At 33.2% G+C, this 21,025-nt stretch overlaps 1 protein-coding gene and 1 long non-coding RNA gene across 12 annotated transcripts in view; one reads left to right on the top strand and one right to left on the bottom strand.

Annotated features, from left to right (window-relative positions):
* LOC135841687 (uncharacterized) overlaps nt 1-21,025 on the top strand; it is a 122,260-nt gene that overhangs the window by 17,223 nt on the left and 84,012 nt on the right. The window contains exon 1 of one of the 2 annotated variants that reach the window (XR_010557975.1): nt 9,986-10,138. The exons of the other annotated variant lie outside the window; for it this stretch is intronic. This is a non-coding gene — a long non-coding RNA (uncharacterized LOC135841687). Of the gene's footprint in view, nt 1-9,985; nt 10,139-21,025 lie in introns of those variants that run through there. 2 annotated transcript variants of the gene reach the window in all.
* LOC135841682 (uncharacterized) overlaps nt 1-21,025 on the bottom strand; it is a 73,941-nt gene that overhangs the window by 15,830 nt on the left and 37,086 nt on the right. For 5 of the 10 annotated variants that reach the window (XM_065358790.1, XM_065358786.1, XM_065358787.1 and 2 more), the window contains 13 exons: nt 12,165-12,385; nt 11,485-11,611; nt 11,254-11,403; nt 10,269-10,367; nt 9,511-9,647; nt 9,364-9,436; nt 9,171-9,209; nt 6,671-6,830; nt 6,290-6,398; nt 5,620-5,652; nt 5,448-5,506; nt 5,193-5,359; nt 100-3,642 (listed from right to left, as the gene is read on the bottom strand). In XM_065358790.1, the coding sequence (XP_065214862.1) occupies nt 100-3,642; nt 5,193-5,359; nt 5,448-5,506; nt 5,620-5,652; nt 6,290-6,398; nt 6,671-6,830; nt 9,171-9,209; nt 9,364-9,436; nt 9,511-9,647; nt 10,269-10,367; nt 11,254-11,403; nt 11,485-11,611; nt 12,165-12,385 (4,917 nt within the window). The remainder of the gene's footprint in view (nt 1-99; nt 3,643-5,192; nt 5,360-5,447; nt 5,507-5,619; nt 5,653-6,289; nt 6,399-6,670; nt 6,831-9,170; nt 9,210-9,363; nt 9,437-9,510; nt 9,648-10,268; nt 10,368-11,253; nt 11,404-11,484; nt 11,612-12,164; nt 12,386-21,025) is intronic. The other 5 variants (XM_065358788.1, XM_065358792.1, XM_065358793.1 and 2 more) reach the window with 5 other exon arrangements.

Raw genomic sequence — 21,025 nt, 5'->3', positions numbered from 1 at the left:
GTATCAAGATCGTCATTATAATAAGTATCATAACTTCTTACCAATCCTTCACAAAAGTAGGGAAATTACGATGAAAAATTAAAATTCAAGAAAATGCACCTTTAAATTTCACTGTTGTTGGTCTAGAAGAATAATACGAATAGCAACTGGAATTATATTCTGAAGGTGGCTCGTATCTGTAGACTGGTCTATGCATATTTGGATCAAAACGCTGATTGGCAAAAGCATCATAGTTTGGTTTCTGTTTTAAAATTGAACACTGCTTTCGTCTTATAGGAGATACAGAGGAAGGTCTAGAAGAAGAATAATGTTTGCGGAATACTGGAGATGGGGAAATAGGCCTGGGTGAAATGGGTTCAGGATATTGATGAGCTATCCACTCGCATTCTAAGTACGGAGATATATTTCGTAGTTCTCTAATATCTGGACTAGAAGTAAACATTTGTCCTATAAGAGACATACGATCTTGTTCATATTTACGTTTGAGTTTATCAACCTCTCCAGTATGATAGCGATTTGAAGTAGGGGATGTGGATCTTTTTTGCATTAAATCTGCTTGTTTGCTTATGACATTTATATGAGGCATGAGACGATTTTCGTAACTTAATGGTATTTTAGGTATTGGTGATACTGATCTACAATATTTCCTTAGACCATATTTTCTTTCATATTTATCTCTCATGTATTTTACATCACCGTATTCATGCCCTTTGATGATGGTTTTGTCAGATCGTTTTTGTAACAATAAACGAGTTAGCTCTGGATCACTGCGGTATCTTTTGTAAGGCTGGTTGAATCTATGTGAACTGTGAGTCCTCAGATCTTCAAGACTTTCAAATTTGTTACGTAATCGTCTAACATCTCCAGCTTTGACCATTTTTAAATAAGCCCTGTAGTACTTGGTAGGATCTGGAGAAACACTTCTGGATCTAGAGTACAGACTTGTCTCACTACCGTATAGATTTTGATGTCGTTTATTAGGGGTGTAAGATGATCTAGAATCGGTCCTAGGGTTACTGATGGGAGATAGAGATCTGTAATGCTCGCCAAATATTTCTTTGAAATCTGTCACTGAGGAGGATGAATATAAATTGGCTGATTTTTCTCGAATGAATTTCTTTCTTTGTACAATTTCTTGGTTATATTTGCGTTTATGTCCAGGTGTTTCAGTTTTACCAAGATGAATCACAGTGGAGGCATTAGAACTGAGACTTTCTGTATCACTGGTTGCCTTTATGGGATGAGCATTGAAAATATCTCCATGTTGTTCTGGAGTTAAAACCAGCAAAAAGTTATTTTTATCATGTTTGTCATCTTTTCCCAACTCATCTTCTGATACGTCTAAAGAATAACATGTCCTAGGAGATAGATTAGCATCTCTATTTGGCGATAATTTTCGTTTGCTTTTAACAGCTGCAACAGCACCCATGGTTTCACGTGGTATAACTAACCCTGTGATGCTTTTACGTTTCTTATGCACACTACCTGATTTCATTCTATCCATCAACTCATTGCCAAGTTTTTTTGATATCTTCTTCTTCTCATTTTCTGAAAATCCATCATCTCTAGTTGTTGGCAATGAGCCTATGGAATCTGACTTCTTACCCTCTTGCAGTCGTTCTTTTTTCTTCAATGACGGTGAATACATTTGATCTTTTGTGATCATAGAATTACAGCGAACATGTAGTCCAGTTCTAGAATCTGAACCATCGACAGTAATTTCATTTTTTGAACAAGCTTTCAATATTTTTTGAATTCGTTCACGTTTCAAGTTGGATACAGTGCTGTAAATGTCATTGAGTTGACTTTTCAATGCATTCAGTTGTTCCATTGATAAACTACTCCATACACGAGTTCCAATATGTCTATCATGTCTTAAGGGTCTTGTAGATTCTGATAAAGATCTTTTAGCTTCTAAAACTGGCCTGCCCCGATTTGAAGATGTCACATGTTTATAAGCATTGGCAACATCTTGAACAGAAAGGCCTCTCCATAAAGGTTTATAAACATCTTTACTAAGTTCCAGTCTACTTCGAGGCCTATGCTGATCTTCAGAATGTTGAAACTGTTGTCGAAGATCCTCTACAGATTTCTCCCTAATCTTCAGACCCCTCTCACGTTCTCTCCTCCATCGTAATTGTTCAGCATCATTGGGACAGAACAGTAAATTCTTATATTTTTGATCAACTTTCAGTTTTTCATACAAAGCTTTCAATTCCTCTTCTGCCTTTTCTTTTTTACGCAATTCTTTCCATCGTTCATAATCAATAACTTCCTCACCTTTTAACCTGGGCCTGAGGTCATAATTAAAAGCAGTCTTTTCAAGTAAACCTTTCCTTTCCAGTGCCGAATAAAATGATTTGAGTTCTTTGAACCTATCTGATTTACGAGTGGAATGCATCAGTTCCATTACATACATTTGATAATCAGCATGGTCTGTTAAATGTGATAAACTCAAAGAACTAGTGCTTCTGTTCAAATTTTGAGCATCTTTTTTAGTTTTCATTCTCACACCAGATATGCTTTCAACTGGTTTAACCGGAGATTTACTGCTTCTACTTGTAATTCGACGATTCGAAGGGGATGTAATGCGTTCCCCAAATTTGTTCTCTTTATTGTGAATAGGTGGTGGCTCACTAGAACTACGTCCCAACCAGAATTTACTCTCTGTTCTATTCCATACACTGTGCTCATCTAATTCCCAATAATTTTGTGGCTTTTGCAGTAATTCTTTCTCCAAGTATCGAATTCTTGACTCTGAAACTGGTTTTTTGTGCTTCAAGTATATTTGCAAAGAATTCAGACTTGGCTCGGATTTTATTTTTGTATAGGATACATGTTTTCTTTGGCCCAAATTATCCTCTGTGCCCAGTAAATTTTGAAAAAATCCATCTCCAAATTGGTCATCAGGTTTGGGTATGAAAACTTCACATTGCACAGGGTTGTGGCTTGGATTTTGTTCTTTTTTTTCACCATTTTCAGTAGAGTTCCTTTTCTTTTTCTTATCATCTTTTTTAATTTTTTTGGTTGGGTCTGAATTTTTCCTTGGTTTATTGGTAGGTTTCAGTTCAGCCTTCTCAATGCTTGGGTTTGTGGTGATTGGATTTTTCACAGATGTTTTTTCAATTTTTTTTGTCGTGGGGTTGATTTTTGTTTTTGAAGCAGTTTTGGAGAAGGAAGAAGTTTTCAGAATATCTTTACCTTTTGTAGATATGGCAACTGTAACTTTTAAAGATTTGTCTTCTTTTTGGTTCTTACCAGATGTGTAATAGGTTGTAGAGCTTTTTACTATTGTTCCTGGGGCCATCTTAGTATCTCCTTCATTCATAATTTGTCTCACTACTTTTGGTGATGATAAATTTGATTGTTTTGTAGGCGGTTCTTTTTTCTTTGACTGAATGGTGTATGGTTTGGAAAAAGACATCTTGGAACATAATTTCAATGCGGAATATTTAGAAGATTTACGCACTGGTACTGGGGGAGCTGGTGGATTGCTGATTGCAGCTGCCAATCTAGCACTGCGTTTGAATGAGGAGAATGTTAGCAGTTTCTTTTTTTCTCTTTCATCGTTTGGTTTGTTTTTATGTACTCGAATGCGAGTCAGATGAGGAGAAATTGGGAAGTACTCGATATCAGAGTCATCTGGTTAGTCAACAAAAAACAGAAAAAATTTCATTATTCGAGTTTCCAAGTATTAATTGATTATGGTGCCTGTGTTGAGAAATCCAGTTGTGAAGAAACCCAGGTTTATGAGGTTTCTTGATGTGTAGATTGTGATTGAAAACAGAACAGTGCTGCTGGGTAGTAAATTGGGTAAATGTGAGAGGGTTCGTCACACTCAAGAGCCATTGTGTTTTCAATTGTAGATTATTCGTTAAAGGCGCGGCATTTATTTGAGGATTGTTGCTTTCCCAACTCAATTCATTTTTCACACCCCAAAACCGATTTTAGTCATGCATTCCTTGTATTGATATCAAGATTTAATATTAGTTTCAAAAACAAGTGATTGTTAATAATTAATAAATAAGTAATATCGCAGATTTTGAGTCCTTAGGCGCATAAATGGCATGTTAAGCTCTAAACAAGCAAGCCCACTTTATTGCTACATTATATGTACAGTGTGTTTCTGGGTAGAAGTAATGTCTTGCTTGCGGTAGTTACCTATGCTAAACTTCCCACCTGATAAACTAATAAGCCTTATTATTTGCTGAATTTTCAAAGCACCATCAAATTTTTCCAAATTATACTTAATATAAAAAGCGAGAATTTTGTCTTTAAAATAATGGAAATTACGCACATTAAGCACACAATACATATGTTCATTCAGAAAATGTAAATAATGATAGACTCTCAAAGTGTTGACACTCTAGAGGAAAAAATCCGGACAAAATGATTTTTTATGGGAATCGAGTTCAATTTTCTATTTTTTCTATTACAGAGCTGATTTTTTTTCTTTCAAATCTTTTGGCTTGAGATGAAGAATACCTCACCTACAGACTGATCAATTGTTGCATATCTCCTGCGTGGAAAAATTACTTCTGCCCTGACACACTGTGCAGGTACTTCGTTAAAAAATCACGTGCAAAAATATTCAAACTGTGCTGTGATACTGTTGCAAAAATTGTGCACATACTGTTATTTAGTTTTGCAGTAAATTACTATTCAAATTTTATGCGTAATTGAAAATACTGATCAAAAGGAAAAATATGACGCCATACTTTTCCTTTTTATTCCAGAAAATGTTAACACTACACGAAGCAGAGAGTATTTTACATTTTCGAATAGAAAAAGTTGTCTATTTAGTTCCTGACAGGATGATGAAATTTTGGCGCTAAGTTTGAAGATAATTCAATATGTGATTAGAATAATTTATTTTCTTCGATTCTAATGCGTCGTCGCCACGTAAGTATATATATTGTTTTTGATTTTTAAAAAGAAACCTTTCAAAAAATTAATTAGCTTTTTTTCACGCGTGTCCTTTGTATTTGAAAAACAAAAAAAAATAGGTCAATTTATAATAAAAGTATGTAGATGCCCACTTTCACGTTTTATAGTGTTAACATTTTCCTTATGATTAAGGATAAAATCTGGCTTCAACTTGAAACCAAGGAAAATATTACAAATGAATATTAATTTCCGATTTGGACGATATTTCATTTTCATAAAATAAAACATAAATTGAACAATCTTACCTTTAGGCTTTTCAGGTGCAGGTTTACGTAATCCATGCAATGGAACTTCTCCACCCATTTGTATTGATTTATATAAGGATCGTTGTTCAGCGGGGGACATAACTTGTTGTTGATTATCTTCTCGCCTTTTAAATACCAAGGTCGAATCACTTTCATACCCTGATCCGCTAGAAAGGATGAAAAAATTGGCATTTAATATCGATTTCACGTTTAGATAGTATTTTACTATTTTTCTGCTTTTCATTTTCAACTTACTGCAGGGTTGAAAATGGTTTTCGATGACTAGCAGGTGAATACGTTCCTTCGGGAAGATTCTGTAAAAAGATGAAATATTCAATAAAAGTAACGATTTTACATACACATGCAATTTGACACATTACGGTGTTAGTAGGTTAATCGAGGTGAAGGGATGTGCAGGTTTACTTACATTGTCAAACATATCCATTACTTCATCCCACCACTGCAAAATAAAAAATAAAAAAGTCATCAAGCCCGAAATTGGTCTAATTTGTTAGGTAGTATTTTTCAAATCGAAAAAAAAACATCTGATTTGCTATCAAATTTGGTGTAGAGAAATTTATCGATGAAGATTCGCATAGTGATAAATGATAATTCAAATTTGAGATGTTCAAATTAAAATACTAATAATTTTTTACTAGATAACTGAAACGTAATTTCAATTATAATATTGTTCAATCAGGCTTCGAAGTAGGCAATTTAACGCACACGTGCATTTTCCAAACAAAAACGGGAATAGGGTATGCAATTTCATTCACACATACGTATGCATTTAGAATACGTATTTAGGTAGGTATGAGAAAATTTCAGAAGAATGATTTATGTTGAATTTATAGTTTTGATTATTTTTCAGTCTTATTAATTTAGATGAATGAAATGCGGATACATGATATATGTATTATTGATTATTATGATGTGTTGTGCGATTTCCAAGTACTTTAACTATTTTTATAAAAATGTTAGAAAAATGCTAAAATAATTTTAATAATTTGCTGTTAGAAATCTGTTGTCGAATAAAACAGGTTCAACTTGATAACGAATAGCCTATCACACGAATAAAAAGTAAAAGTCATAGGTACCTGTTTGGTTTCTTTTTGAGCTATTGAGGAATGGCCTGGTTCATAGTCTTCTATTCTGCCAGGTTGATTTTTATAAACGTTCACCCCGTGTCTAACGGCACTTGCACTGCTAAAAATAAAATGTAGGTAAATTAACAACAACGACGACGACGACGGCGACGAAAGTTGACGCGTATCGTGAAATGTAAGAGGTGAATAGATGCGAGAAATAGCGAGTCTTGTGCGATATGATAGACTCGCATCTTTGAACGTTAAAAAGGCTGAAGCGTTGTTGGTTCAAATTTTTTGAGGAGTGTACCGTCGACTAACTGTCGATAGTTTGATTTTTTTTCTCATTACAAAACGGAAGAATGGATCGTTAAGTATTGTTTTTTAATTTACCTTGACCTTGGTATGGTGCCGAAAGTAAATTGATTTTCTTTATTTTTACTGTTTCTGTCATCATAAGTCGTATATCGCGATGCATCGAAATCCGAATTATATCCGCTGAATTGTTCCGGTTCAGATTGATAACCTCCGCCGCTATGTATGTATCCTCTGTCTGCAAAATTGCATATGAAATTAGTTTCCTTCTGATGTACAATATGGGTGGGTACCCGGTACCGAACAAAATCGTCAAAATCTCATCGCCAATATGCCGATTAGTGTGAAGCATCTTTCAATTGTGAGTTGAAATTTTATTAGGTCACCTATCAGATCTCGTCAGCATCAGGTTAATTTTTTGATAGCAAGGGTTTAAAATATCCAAAAGATGAAATCTCTGCCTCTGTTTTGATTGATTAAAATACATTTTTTTAATCTCGGATAATTTAAGTACATTTCCAGCGAAATTTATCGGTTATAAGGTTTGAAATAATTTTGACTGATGATGGCGCAGACTATGTATTTGGCATAAGGCCTAGAAAATTACACACGATGTTTTGTTGTTGAGGTAGTGTTGTTTTTATGTTTGATGCGGTGTCGGAATTAGTTGACTTGTTTTTTTGATTAATGTATTTTTTCATGGAATTATTACAAAGTTGGAAAAGTGTCGTTGATGGTTTTTCGAATAGTGCCAACGTGTAGGTGATGGTTACCGACGACGGTAGTTTATTGCCTTTGAGAGTCTGTTGAGTTTTACCGCATGTGGGAGTCGCCTTTTTTGGACTGGTGTACCTGGGTGAAAAAGACTAGGAGTCATAGTGTTGAATGCTCGAATTACTTTTAAAATTAGGTAGCATTTTTTAAAAACGGAATTGTTTTTTGAAACAGATAGATCGGTGTTTTATTTAATGGCATCGAAATTGAATTAAAATCCGAAATATGCTAATTTTGAATATGTTCTACATCTATATGCAATGAGGTAACAAATTTTCATTACATTTAAATCGGCTATAATTATTTAGAAATACTGTTCAATAATTTTGAAAATTACGTACAATAGACATCTAAAATGTTGTATGTATTTTAAGAACTTTTCAAAAGAAAGGAACAGTGAAATATTGCCGTCAATTATTTTTTTTAATGCTGAATAAATCTTTGATGAACCTCCATATAAAAATTTCCTCAAAACTACATAGAACACGAGAAAAAATTTTTTTATTCCTTTCGCCAGAAAGGATAAGAGTCCTACAAAAATTATCACCATAATGATATTTCTAAGTTAAAACATTCATTCAGAAAGTTTCCTGTTTTTGTCCTGCCGTTTTCCCAAAATTAGGTGCTAAACAGTTCTGGCAGTACCTCGTAAAAAAGTCCTCTCCTATAAAAACTGTAGCATATTTTTACTCTTTGGAGAATCAATATAATTTTTAAAAAAAAATCGTTGTCAAAAAGCCAAGCAGATCCATGTTTTAAGTACCTATTTCATCAATCGCATATTCAAGATATACTGTGGAGGCGATCACCCTATTCACCCTCTCCTTTTTTTTACTCACCCGGTCACCCATAATCTGTGTACTTATCTCATCAAGTTTTTGCGATATAAAAAAATCATGCCTAAGCATAAAAATGGTATTTTAAGCTTCGTTAAACTACTTCGTCGCTCATTTCAATTCAAAACGTAAATGTATCTAAAGCAGTTGTTTCTGATAAGTGTATCAGTTGATAAGCTGTGTAAACAAGATCACATTCACATCAAACCGTTCAAACCGAAATGAGTAATTGTTTGAATTGCTCAACTGTTTCTAGTTGTAGGCAGTTTTCATTGGAATTACACGTGAAATATAAGTATTCTTCCATTGGATGGAAGCGGTGCAAAATTGTGGAATTTTTGTTTTGGTTTTAAGAAACTTAATAAAATGAGATTTTGAAATATTTGAAGAGAAGGTATCAGAAAACGATGCCTGTTCCTTGTAAAACATGCTGCAATTAAGTAAGTCTGGAATGTCATTAGAAATGTAGGTCTAGGTATAGTAGGTAGGTATGTAAAAAATCAGTTTCAATTTTAGATGAATCAGCTTGCAAGCAGATAGCATCCTGCATAGAATCTCTTTATAGTTTTGAGCTCAGTGGTCTGGCAAGAAAAACTTGATACTATGATGTACAACCATTATTTTAAAGGAGCATTTTTTCTTATCGCAACCAAATTGAATTTATGTGTCCCTTTACTCGCCTTTCACGATCAGAGTTTAGAACAGTTTATTATTAGTTAATCTAAATTTACGACACCAATTTCCAACACCTTTATTTTAATTATTACGTATCAGCAATGAACTATGTATGAAATAGGTGATCGTATGTATATCGTTTGAAACAAATACCAATTTAATACACGTATTTCGATACGTTTAAATTTAAAAGCTTTTTGTTAATGGCTCGTTAAATGACTCGAACGAATACAATTTGTTTGCGTTAGTACAAGCGACCATCACTAACGATCTATGCTAGATTATTTATTCACCTCGTGCTTTTGTTTTGTATCGTACAGTTACAAAATCATCTGAAAGAAGAATATGGTGGGTTTATTATCAGTGAATTTGCGAATTTGATTTTGAAAGTGTAAGATGGCCGGACGGTTTAGCTTGGTTCCATTTTGGTGTTTTAATTTGACCACATAATTATTATGATATTTGTTAAATACGTCGTATACTCACTATCGTCATAGGATTTGTGCAACGATTCGTACATCTGTTTGTACCATTTTTGATGATCTTTGTCTCTTATTTCCTGTAAAATCCAAATCCAAATTACAACCACTGAAACAAGTAGGTATAAAACTGCAATAGTTCTGGTATTCTTACTGATCTGAGAATAGTTGGAATTCCTTCTTTGGTCGTTGGCCCAATTCCATCAATTTTTCTATCCGAATGTTGAGCCATTTTTTTCGGTCTCTTACTGTTTTCGTTCTCGCTTTCGTATTGTCGTTGCACTGTGTACGCTGCAAAAAAAACGCGTCAACCGCAAAAATTACCATTCAAATTAAACTGAAATATACCAAACACATTGGAATTCTTATGTACATGAACACCGTGAGAAATATTGTTATCAAAAATACGTACGAGTATGAACCCACTACTGAACACATTTTACTTAAGTCTGCCATAAAATGACGCGAGTTTATCTGGTGACGATAAATTATATCAACTGTGTACATTGTGTCGAGTAGTTTTTTTTTAATCAGTATAATTGTGCATAGGGCGATTTCGACTTTACTCGATCGCATTTTTTTTTCACCGTGAGATGAGAAATATCGCTCTTGTCCTGTTTCATGATTTATCAAGGTTAAACGAATAAATTAGTTAGGTGATCAGGAACGCCCGATATTGTGTGTTTTTTAAAGAGCAAAATTAGTTGAGCGTTACAAAATTCGCCGATTGTTTGCTGCGATCGATGTTTGGCCAATAATTAATTCGTTGCCAAGTGCCTAACGTAATGTATTGTCTTTTCCGATGACATTTTAATTAGATACGCTAAGTATATTTTCTTTTGTAATTAGTTACGTGCAGCTGTAGGTTAAATACGTAAGTAGGTGCTCGTGAAAAATTATAGGCCTACTCACTTATTTCGTTCGATTCTATGTTCCTTTTATTCGTTTCCCTGGTTTCCTTTTCATTCATTATATGATCTAGATACAAGGCTCCTCTGGGCAGTTGTCCTTCTGTAAAGAAAAATTATACGTATCTCGTTAATAATTAATTTTTTGCTTGAAAGTGCTCTTAGAAATGCATATGATAAGGAGAATTCGTCGAGTTATTGTTCGTCTGATTGATTCTTGGAAATCGCATTATCAGCATCGTTCTCATATTATCTTCGTTTGTTAATTTATTTTTAATTTTAATTACGATTACAATTTGTTGGTACATATTGTACCTACTAATATGTTTTGATATCAAAACTTTTTCATAACATTGCTCAACTCTGTAATTTGTATCGATCTTCAAATGACAAACTGATCTGTCAGAGGTGACGAAATTTGAAATGTCAAAATTACAATCAAACGTAGGTACGTACCTACTACCTACCTACATAATGAAGAAAAGTGTGTTTTTTTAAATTATAAAGGACACTAAAAACACACTTTTCTTTGCTCATTTTGGAGTGAATTTCAACTATCCCTGTTCGTAAGTCTCAGTCACTTTTAAAGTCTTTAATGACATTTCTAATCATCTTCAGGAGCTAAAATTTGGTATATTGTATTTATGTTTGATACCTAGACTTACCCTACTTTCCAAATTGTTTTTTTTTATTCAAATAGGTATAAGAAATTGATCTCAATTTATGCGTAACTTTCTCATTAATTTTTAAAAATGAATCATCGGGCAAACAAAATTAATAAAATTAAAGACCAAAAATCAGTAAGCCTGCGATATCTGATCAACAAAATTTTTATGAATAATTATTCTGTTTTTCAGTTTACAATAATACCTATTTCGCTTTAAAATAATTTTAACCAATAACTTGCGGCTGACAAATTACAGAATAGAGAAGGGCTACCTATGACGACTTCGATTATAATTAAATTTAAAAAATGTTCAAATTCTCACCTCTTGCTTTTTGTAATAAAGTTATAGTTGGATTTTGAGCTCGAGGAAGTTTACTGGTCGAATTAAAATTGAGATTTACAGAATTTGTGGAGTTGATAGTGTTGAAATTCGAATGGATTTCTTTTGATTCTTCGATACTTTGATTATTTTCTAGGAAAATTCAACAGTAGGTAATCAATAGCATTTATAATATATTTTTGATTTAAAAAATTGAGTAAAATTTGAACCAACTTGTACTATCGTATCCGTTATCACATACTGGCGTTTGGGAATGGGCATTTTTCTTTTTAGTGATAGGGGTAAATGCTGTATTAGTAGATCGTTTTAAATTCAATTCATTTGATGTCTGTTCCGGTTCCTGGAAACATAAATAACATTAATAAAAATAGTTACCTACGTAACTTGCATTTAGTTGATCAAGGAAATATCTCTCTGACAGGCTATTTTATGCTCAACCAAGTGAAACTTTCAAAATACTTGAGGTGGGGTTCCTCATGCCATGCCAGTCAATACGTGGGTATTTGTTCATAAAATATATTTCGATTTCGAAACACGATATTTGAATTTTATCACCAACAGACGCCCCGAAGCAAGTAACAGAACAAATCTATGCCAAGGAAATATTTCAAAAAATATTTACGAGTTTTTGCATGCGTATTTTTTCAAAGATACAATACTGTTTTAAGTATTTCCCCCTTCCTCCTCATCATGTACATATATAAAACTAAAATTTAGAGCTAATTTTCAATGTATTTCTTTACGTTCATATTCCTGAAATAAAATGAACGAAAAATTCAAACGAGTTTTTTATACGATAAGACATTAATTTATTCGTCCTTGCGACGCAATATTTGCGTAAATTCACGTCCCAAGGAAAACGAATGACAAATGTAAAAAAAATCCCATCTTACCGAAGTTTTTATCGATACAGTCTTTCTGGAAAGTGTCGGAGAATCGAATTTAACTGGTCGGTAGGATTTTCGTTCGCTGCTAGGACTAGAAGGAGCACTTCGAGGAGACCACACAATCGGCGTATTCGATCCGGAATCGTTTTTCGGCGATTCTTTCTGTTGATCGCCGACGTCTGAAGAACGACGCTCTAATTTACGAGTTTGTCCAGGAGACCAAACACCTGTAATAAAATATTTCATGTTACGAGTGTTTCTCAATGCAACTGTTATGGTTATAAATGCTTCACTGCGTAAAAATGACTTTTTGTATGTACTTTCGAATAGGTTAAATGCTAAAATGTGAGATGAGAAGGTCACGATTTTTTTCATTTTTTAGTGGCGGGTAGGTTATTATTGTAAAGGAAGCGTGGACAACGCGATTATGATTAATTGTTATGGCGCAAAAGTAATAGGTATAAGGTATCTCTACACGTTTAAAATGTGGAATTATAAGTTAGGGGACAATTTATGTGTTTTCATATTCACATTCTAAACGTATTTTAGGTTTTCTTTTTAATCTTGTTAATATATTGATTGGTTTCGGTGATGTAATTCAAAGTGATTTTCTCGGTCACGGCGCTTTAAAGCCACGTAAAAAAATTATACTCTATTCGACTTCGTTCCTGTACTCTAATGCGATGCATTATGGGTATAGGTACTATTAAGTGACGAAAATACGTGGATAGGGAAAAAACCACTTCAAATGTAACTTATCCCTATAATAAGCCAATTAAAAATACTCATTTATGTCCGTTATTTTAAGGTACCCAACGTAATTATAACTTATGAGTAGGTCGACAACACTGTCTTCTCATAAATCTTTATAAATTTCAATATTTTAACAGTAACATTCGTTCAGATCTCCATCATGAAAAAAGATCTTTAAAAACATCTTATTCTTTTAGCATTGAACTGTAATACCGGTACCAACCTATACGTAAGTTAATTGCATCAAAAGTATACATACACACGTCACACAATGCTAGGTATAAAATGAAAATTATAGAAGAATTATATGTACAAACCTGCATAGGGTGCTGATGCTTTAAATTTAGGAATAAGTTTTGTTGGTTCTGGCATATTGGATTGTGTATTATGCACAAATCACGTACGAATCAACTTTTTAAACATTTAATTGCGCTCTGATAAACACCTATAGATCGTTAAAACGAATGAAATTGATAACAACCTGGTACAATATTCGACTTTTATGTACTTGACGAACTTGATTAGTATGATTTTGTGGTAATTGACCAAAAAGGGGGGGGGGACATTCAAATTTTTAAAAACTGGAAAAGATTCATATTTCTGGAGATATCGTAATTTTTCAATCCTCATTTGGAGCTTCTTGATTTCCAGAAAGAAATGCAAACGAGGATTGAAAAATCATGTTGATATCATGTGGACGTTAAAAAATTAGAATCTCGATAATTTGAAAATTTTTTGCTTCTGTTGGAGAAATTTTTATGCTGGAATTTTTCACTGGGTCGGAATCTTAAATTCGATTTTGAAAATCCCTTAAAATGACTGATCTACTCAAATAAATTTCCTTCAGTAAGTAGCTATATCACACTAATTCTTCAGTCCTACTTTTAACTTTTCGCGTGAAAACGTTTGAACTTCTGGACATTATGAAGAGTTAAATTGCCATTTTTTCAAGAATCTGTAATCCAAAAACTTATCCATGATTCCATGATTTGCACTCTATAAATGCTTTTTGAGGAAACTGTCGTTTTCCTTCGATAAAGTCAAGAACAGACTGAATGAAAAGTGTTTGGAAAGGTATATATGTACTTCTGCGTGTAGGGAAAAAGCAAGCTTCCCCCGCTGCCGTCCTCCCCCATCCTTTTAATTCGAATTTGGTCTATCCCTGAACGAGGTATTTCATTTCTAATGCAATGATCATCAAGTAATAAGTATATGGTCGTATTTTACCGAATAAACAAACAATTTTTTTCGAGCCAATGCACACTTTGAAGATTTGAGGAAGAAATATGATATTATTAGAAATGTTTTACATACCTACATTGGTAGGTAACTGTATTTTTTGTAATATGGTACGTATTTCTATGAGTGAATGAGACGTAGAAAAAAATCGCCGTCAAACTAGTTTTTCTCTTTCTTTCGCTACCTACTAAATACTCATTTTTATTGCACGATATTAGGTAGGTAAGATAATTACGTATGTAGGTATGCATAGTTGAATTACACACGTTTGCGCAGTTCCAACCAGTTTGTTTGGTATAGTATAAGGTGAAAATTTTCCCCAAAATTTATTATGCAATATTTCAGCTAGGTAATTAGCATGGGTGATATGTGTCTGAATGTCAACTTATACGTATTAACCTGTTTTGAACGAAATCAGTATAATATACCTACTCCTTTTCTATTTATTAAAATTATGACGATGATGGTATTTGATAAAATTTTCTATAAGTTTGAAGAAGGGATAAAAATCTAAAAATTACAGCATCGAACACATAATGAAATAAATACCTATAGACAGTGGCGTAGCCAGGATTTTCTCAAGGAGGGGGCAAAACCAGATTTTTAGGCATAAAAAATCGAAATGAGGGGTAATTTTCTGAAAATCTATTGTAATGTGTGGTGATTTCATGAAAATGAAAGCAAAATTACTGCTCGAGCGAAGCGAGAGCGAAAATTTTTTGAAAAAATGGGTCCAAACAACGAAAAACGTCCATTTTTTCATGTTTTCTTTCAAATTTTCGCTCTCAAGGGGGGGGGCCATGGCCTCCTTCGCCCCCCCCTTGGCTACGCCACTGCCTATAGATAGTTAATTTTTGTAAGGATTAAGTAAGTAGGTACGTAGATACCTACATACGTAGGTAGTAGGTACTATACTTTTATTTCCATCTTTGATATCCTGATATAATTTTCATGAGTGAAGCTCTGCATTACCCTAAAGCAATATTTAACCTTGTTTTTGTAGAGTAATTTTTTGAATAGTGTTTTCGTGATGACAGAAAAAAATCATATCACGCTTGGGTACTGTTGTATAAAAACGAGATAATAACGTTAGATACGCGAATTACTCGGTACTTCGACAGTCGGTACGTAATTTTCTCGCATTGCGTTCACGTGTTGTAAAAATAAATTTTAGGTGTGTGTGGTTTTGTTTTTGTTTTTTTTTTTGGTCAAGATTTGCTTCAGGTTCATTTTTAAAATTTGGAAAGATACGTCTAATGAGTATAGGCTGGTTACTGATGGGAGTAAAAAAGTATGAAAAATCGATGAGAATTTGCAATTTTATGTTTCAAAATTTGGAACTGTAAAAAATTTGAATCTTCTTGTCTTGAGTAGGTTTGTAATGTAGTTGGGTTTGGTATTTATTCCCCCAGAAAATGATAACAGTAATTGTAAATTTGGCTAAAAATGTTCAAAATGTGCAGAAATTTTTTTGAGAAAACTTTGAAAACAGCAAAACATTTGAGAGACTAAAATATACAAAAATATAAATATTGTCAAAAAAAAAAAAAAAAAAAAAGGTGCAAAATACTTTGAAAAAAGGGGATGAAGTGTTGAAATTTTTAAAAGAATTTCATGAATCATTACGATTTGAGAAATATGTTCCACATTTTGTACATGGCAGCGTTCTGTCACTTCAAAGCTTAGGTAAGATAAGTAGGTACAATTAGAAAATACCTACTCAATAAAAATGACACTAAAATTTTTACCATGTGTATTTTCAAGGTCACGTGGAAATTCCACCCGGTTTCGTTCAACTTTCCTGAAAAAGTGAATCCCAAATCGACTCACTGGGTTTGATGAATTTTTGGTTAACATGACGTTGAAAGTCAAACTTGAGCCTTGAACGACATACATAAAACGAACCCCATTCATTCACTGATTCACTCATTCATCAGAAGCATTCCATTAATATAATTATACTCGTAGATAATTTGGCAACGCTGCATTTCACCTTCATCACTGAATCGTTATACATGTAGGTACATATAACACCTACCTATCTACGATTATTTTAGTTTGATCGACTTCTTCTGTCGTGCCTACATTTAAAATTGAATATGTTTGTGCGAGATATTTTCATTATTGTTGACGATGAATTTATAAAGACTTTGGCAGACTGTTTACAAGCCCCGCGATGTTGTCAGTTATATCAATTAGGCATTTTTAAATTTGATTATCAAGTTGCAAGCTGCTGGTGACACCAGCATAAGTACCAATATAACACATTGGACAATTAAAAATATGTTATACGAATACGCATAACTAACATGAGTCTTCCATGTGCGCCCGCATTATTATTTTCATCGAAATTTTCTTTTCATACAAGTGTGAATCAAATACGAACACGTGAGACTGGTTTGAGTTTTATTAAAGCGACGATACTTTCACATCAGAAACATGCAATTTTTGCTCATAAATTTCGTTTTTCCAAAATGTATGTACATCGCATACTTTGTATGCTTCATAACATGAATTCAGAAAAAATATTTTAAAATTTTGATCAATTTATGATTTAAATCTTCGAGTTTATTTCGTGCATTTGGTCCATTTCAGTGTTCAGTTTAGAGGTCGTTAGCGTCTTAATTGGTATGCAAGGAAGTACACGATAAGTGTTAACATCTTCAAAGAGATACAAAGTAAGACTTTGACTTGTGTCTACAATCAACAATGCCGGTTATTTACACATTGTATTCTATTTATTTACTCTTTCAAAAGATTACCTAATGTTGAAAAAATAGCCGCATGTGCCTATTTTTCCACAGTCGTCGTGGAATTTTTGGATTCGTAATTTTCATTCTTAGTCATCTTAAAATTGGAGATTTTTTAGGTCCAATGAGGTAACTGTCGACCTTCTGAGTTCAATTCGCAATCTCCTAATACGCATTCTCTTCTCAATAAACTACACATTACTGACGAAAAATGTTATGCTATAAAATTTTTCTGTAGAACCATCAGTTTTATCCAAAAATTACGAGTAATTATTATTTGCGATGAAAGAATCGAAAAAAATTTCGAATAGGTTGATGTTGAACTTTCCAAATTCAATGCTCAATGCTTCAAAAACACAGTTCCCTACCTCCTCCTTCAAAAATATATGTAAACTACTCTTCATTGGAGGGGTTTATAATGAAAATTTTAAAAAATCAAATTTTTCTCTTAAAAAAACAACTTTTTGGGGAAAAACGAAGAGTTCTACGAAAAAATAAAGAGGAACAAACTTGTAGAAAATAAACTTTTTCATTTGTAGTTTGATTAATGAAATAGGAATAAAATGTGTTTGCATTCTAAATAATTCAAAATTTCAATTTAAAAAAATTTGATTTATTGCTTTTTTAAATTTAAAATTTTGCAAATTTTGGAAAAATTGAAATTCTTTTGGGTTTTATCATAAACTTGCACAAGAAATGTCGAACCAGTAACGGTATCTTTCCACAGTAATGCTCATTTTCTATGGTAACTTCATACAGCAGAAATGCAGAATTCTCTCGAGAAAAGCTGGGTAAAATTTTCACTTTTTGATTCGTATTTGTTTTTCTTTCATAGCGAACAATTTCTTTACAAAAACTGTGTAAAAACTTTCAAACATTCGAAACTCGAAATACTAGGAAATATTAGCTTGTATTGTATACAACATACTTATCGCGTGAGAAAAAACACCCTGAACCGATAACAATAGCTCTGTGTTGTTGAACTGTTGAATGAACTTTATCGACGCCACGATAATTGTGAAAATCGCAATTTTACGACTCGAAGGCGAATTTGTTTGAAAATTTTTCAAAGTGCTCCATGTTTCGAAATTTTTTGTTCATTATTCGGTAACAATACGATCGTGATGTAAATAATATTTGCAACTGAGAATAAAATTATAAATTCAAAAAAAACCTACAATAATCACAATCGAGGAAAGAAATTCCGTTATTTAATCGCTCATTGGTATACATTCGATGTTGAGCACAAACACAAGTCGCAGACGCACATAAGAGAAGAATTACGATACTAAACCGCGTACACTCGACGCACTTATCACTAAAATAAACCGGTAAAACGCAAGTCGCGAACACACGGAAACTACAATTCATTCATAACTTCGTTATCAGTAGATATAGGTAAATACCGTAGTAAAGGGTAAATCGTGTAAAACGCGAATATGATCGAAAAGAGCCGCACTTTTTCATCACATGTAATCACTTCAGATGCTCATTATCACCTGTGCACTGTACCGTTTGTATATACGATGACGTATGTTTAGGACAAATTATTAATAATCGAAATATGGCGCGTTTTACAAGGTTCCCTGGTGTTAGTCCAACTGCTCGTCGTGCCACAGGAAAGGAACCTAATACATGTCTCGGCAGCGCACATGTAAGTGCGGGTGTTTTTCTAATCCCCCATACGTCTGTTCGTGCCTCGCTGTCCGCTCTAGTCGGACGCATTTAAAAATAACCAGTGGAAAATAAAAAATATTTATATATCAATTCGCCAAACGACGTATTCTTCGTAGAGCCCATTACCGATTTTTTTTTTCAAACTTATCGTTTAGGATATACCCTACACTGGTGATAATACTTCGGCATTTTAAAACCCCCATCGCCGGCATTTGGGTAGTTTATTTTTCGTCTTGGTAGGGGAATGTTTTAAGAAACCGGATTCCTAACTGAAGGTTATCAATTCGCGCGTTTACATTCTTTCAGACCTTTTAACTAAACGAGATCCTTGTAGAATGTGATTCCAGTTCCAGAATCCAGATCCAGACATTGTATAGTTGGGGTTATGTTAAGGGTGTGATAATGGATGTTTGATGTCCTACGTGTACCATCATAGGAGATAACAACTTCATAGTATCTCTTTTCATTTTACGTACCTACTAATTGAATTTTTTGTGTTTCGTTGTTTGGGTTTATTATTTCCTTCTTGACGTTTGACATGTTGGTAAAAGGAGGTAGGTAGGTATATTTCAGACAAAAATTTGAATTAGCTTCGAAATACGAACATTACATGTAATATAATATTGTGTTGATACGTATTTTCAACGATTAGATGTTTAGTGGCATGAGCAAAGATTTTTGGTGCCTTATTTTCATTCCCAATGTGGCAGTTTCATACTCAGTTTTTCTAAAACAATCCTAATCTGGAAATTGAAAGGGTGAGGTGAGTGTCCCAATTCTCAAAATTAACATTTTTTTGACACGGTGAAATAGTTTATAGTTTATCTATTAAATTAAATTAAAGGTTCGCATTGAAGAGATGGACCAAAAAACCCATTGAAAATTATGACCCCCCCCCCCCCAATAATGAATACATATTTGAAAAACTCTCTATAAAAACGCTGCATTTTCTGACAATTTGTCACACAAAATTCCTTTCTCCAATTCGTGCCCCCTCGCAACGCACCTGTACTTCCAAAAAAATTATCCTCACCATGTACCTTGCATTAAAAAAAAATTCCAGACTTTTGAATTGAAAATTGTTAACCTTACTTCACTCCGCTCTGAAAAGTCAGGCGATGAACATTAATTAGTGTGCGTGGGAAGGCGAACACGATTTGAGTGTCTTGAACAGGTATTCAATTTTACGACTGAAATGTTTGATAAATTAAAGTTTTAATTCAGCTTACAATTTTGTTCATTATTTTGTCTGATTCTCTAATATTTGTTTTTTTTTGGGAAGGGGAGGGTTCTTATCATTTTTAAGTAATATTTTTCTTGATTATTATTTTAATTTTCATTCATAGTTCTCTTTTTCTTGTTGTACAATTGTACATACTTATATTTTACCTAGAATTTTTTTATATATTCCCAATTCATTTTCATTTATGAGACTTGAAAATGGTGTTTTTATTTTTTAAGCCTCATTTTACCTTATACTAAAAAAAAATTGTATATACTAGTTTTTCATCTTTTTATTGAAATTTCAAGTGTCTAAAGAAAGGAATTACCCATCTGAGACAATTTAGTTTTGCAAGGCAGCTTTTTTCGAGTTTTCAAGCAAAAATTCAACAGCTCGAATTTAGTTAAGAATTTTCAATTTTTTCAAATAATATACATGTACGTAGACTATTATGTTTTGATTGGACAATAAACTGGAGATAGCCCTACGTACTAATGTATATTTTTTCTATGCAAATTTTTCAGTTATTAAAAGTCATTGAAAAAATGTCGAAGAAGGGTAGAGTGCATAAATTTTCTTATTTTTTCTTTGTGTTTTTTCATTTGTTGAACTTCAGCTGCTGTGTTTACTGTCTATATAGTTTACTGAGTTGAAATTTTTCATAAATATTTACTATGCGACGAACGTAACATTTTACCTATAGGCTACCGTATACTACTTCAAGACGTGTTGAAAAATAGCATACGAGACCTTTCCAATGAGGAAAATTGTCATCTATCCTGTATTTTGGAAATGGAAATGCTTGTTATTTACCATATGGCGAAAAATTCACGTACACTTATTTAAACAGCATTTCAGTTCTCCTAACAATTTTTGTCAAATGTCCAAAAACGTGACTCATACATTGAACTGTACAGTCTGAATAGTGAAATGCTGCTGCTTGGACAGAAGTTGAAAAACTTCGCGATAATTTATAACGGTCTTTGGCTTCAATAACGTATACGAAATGTAGGTCATTCCAGATATAAATGAATCGTTAAAATAATGAAATTAAATAAATTGGTGTGCGCGAATTAGCGTACTAATCGAAAGTGACGGATTAATGTGTATGTATACCTATGGCAAAAGTCAACATCGTTTATTCGAATGTAAAAAGGTTATCTATCTTTAATTTATCTATCACTGTAGTTTAATTTACCTATACCGATTACCTACCATGTGTCCGA

This window comes from Planococcus citri, chromosome 3 (genome assembly GCF_950023065.1).
Source record: "Planococcus citri chromosome 3, ihPlaCitr1.1, whole genome shotgun sequence".
Classification (NCBI taxonomy): domain Eukaryota; kingdom Metazoa; phylum Arthropoda; class Insecta; order Hemiptera; family Pseudococcidae; genus Planococcus; species Planococcus citri.
Note: the sequence above shows the minus strand (reverse complement) of the source record. Positions and strands in the feature narration are given on the sequence as shown.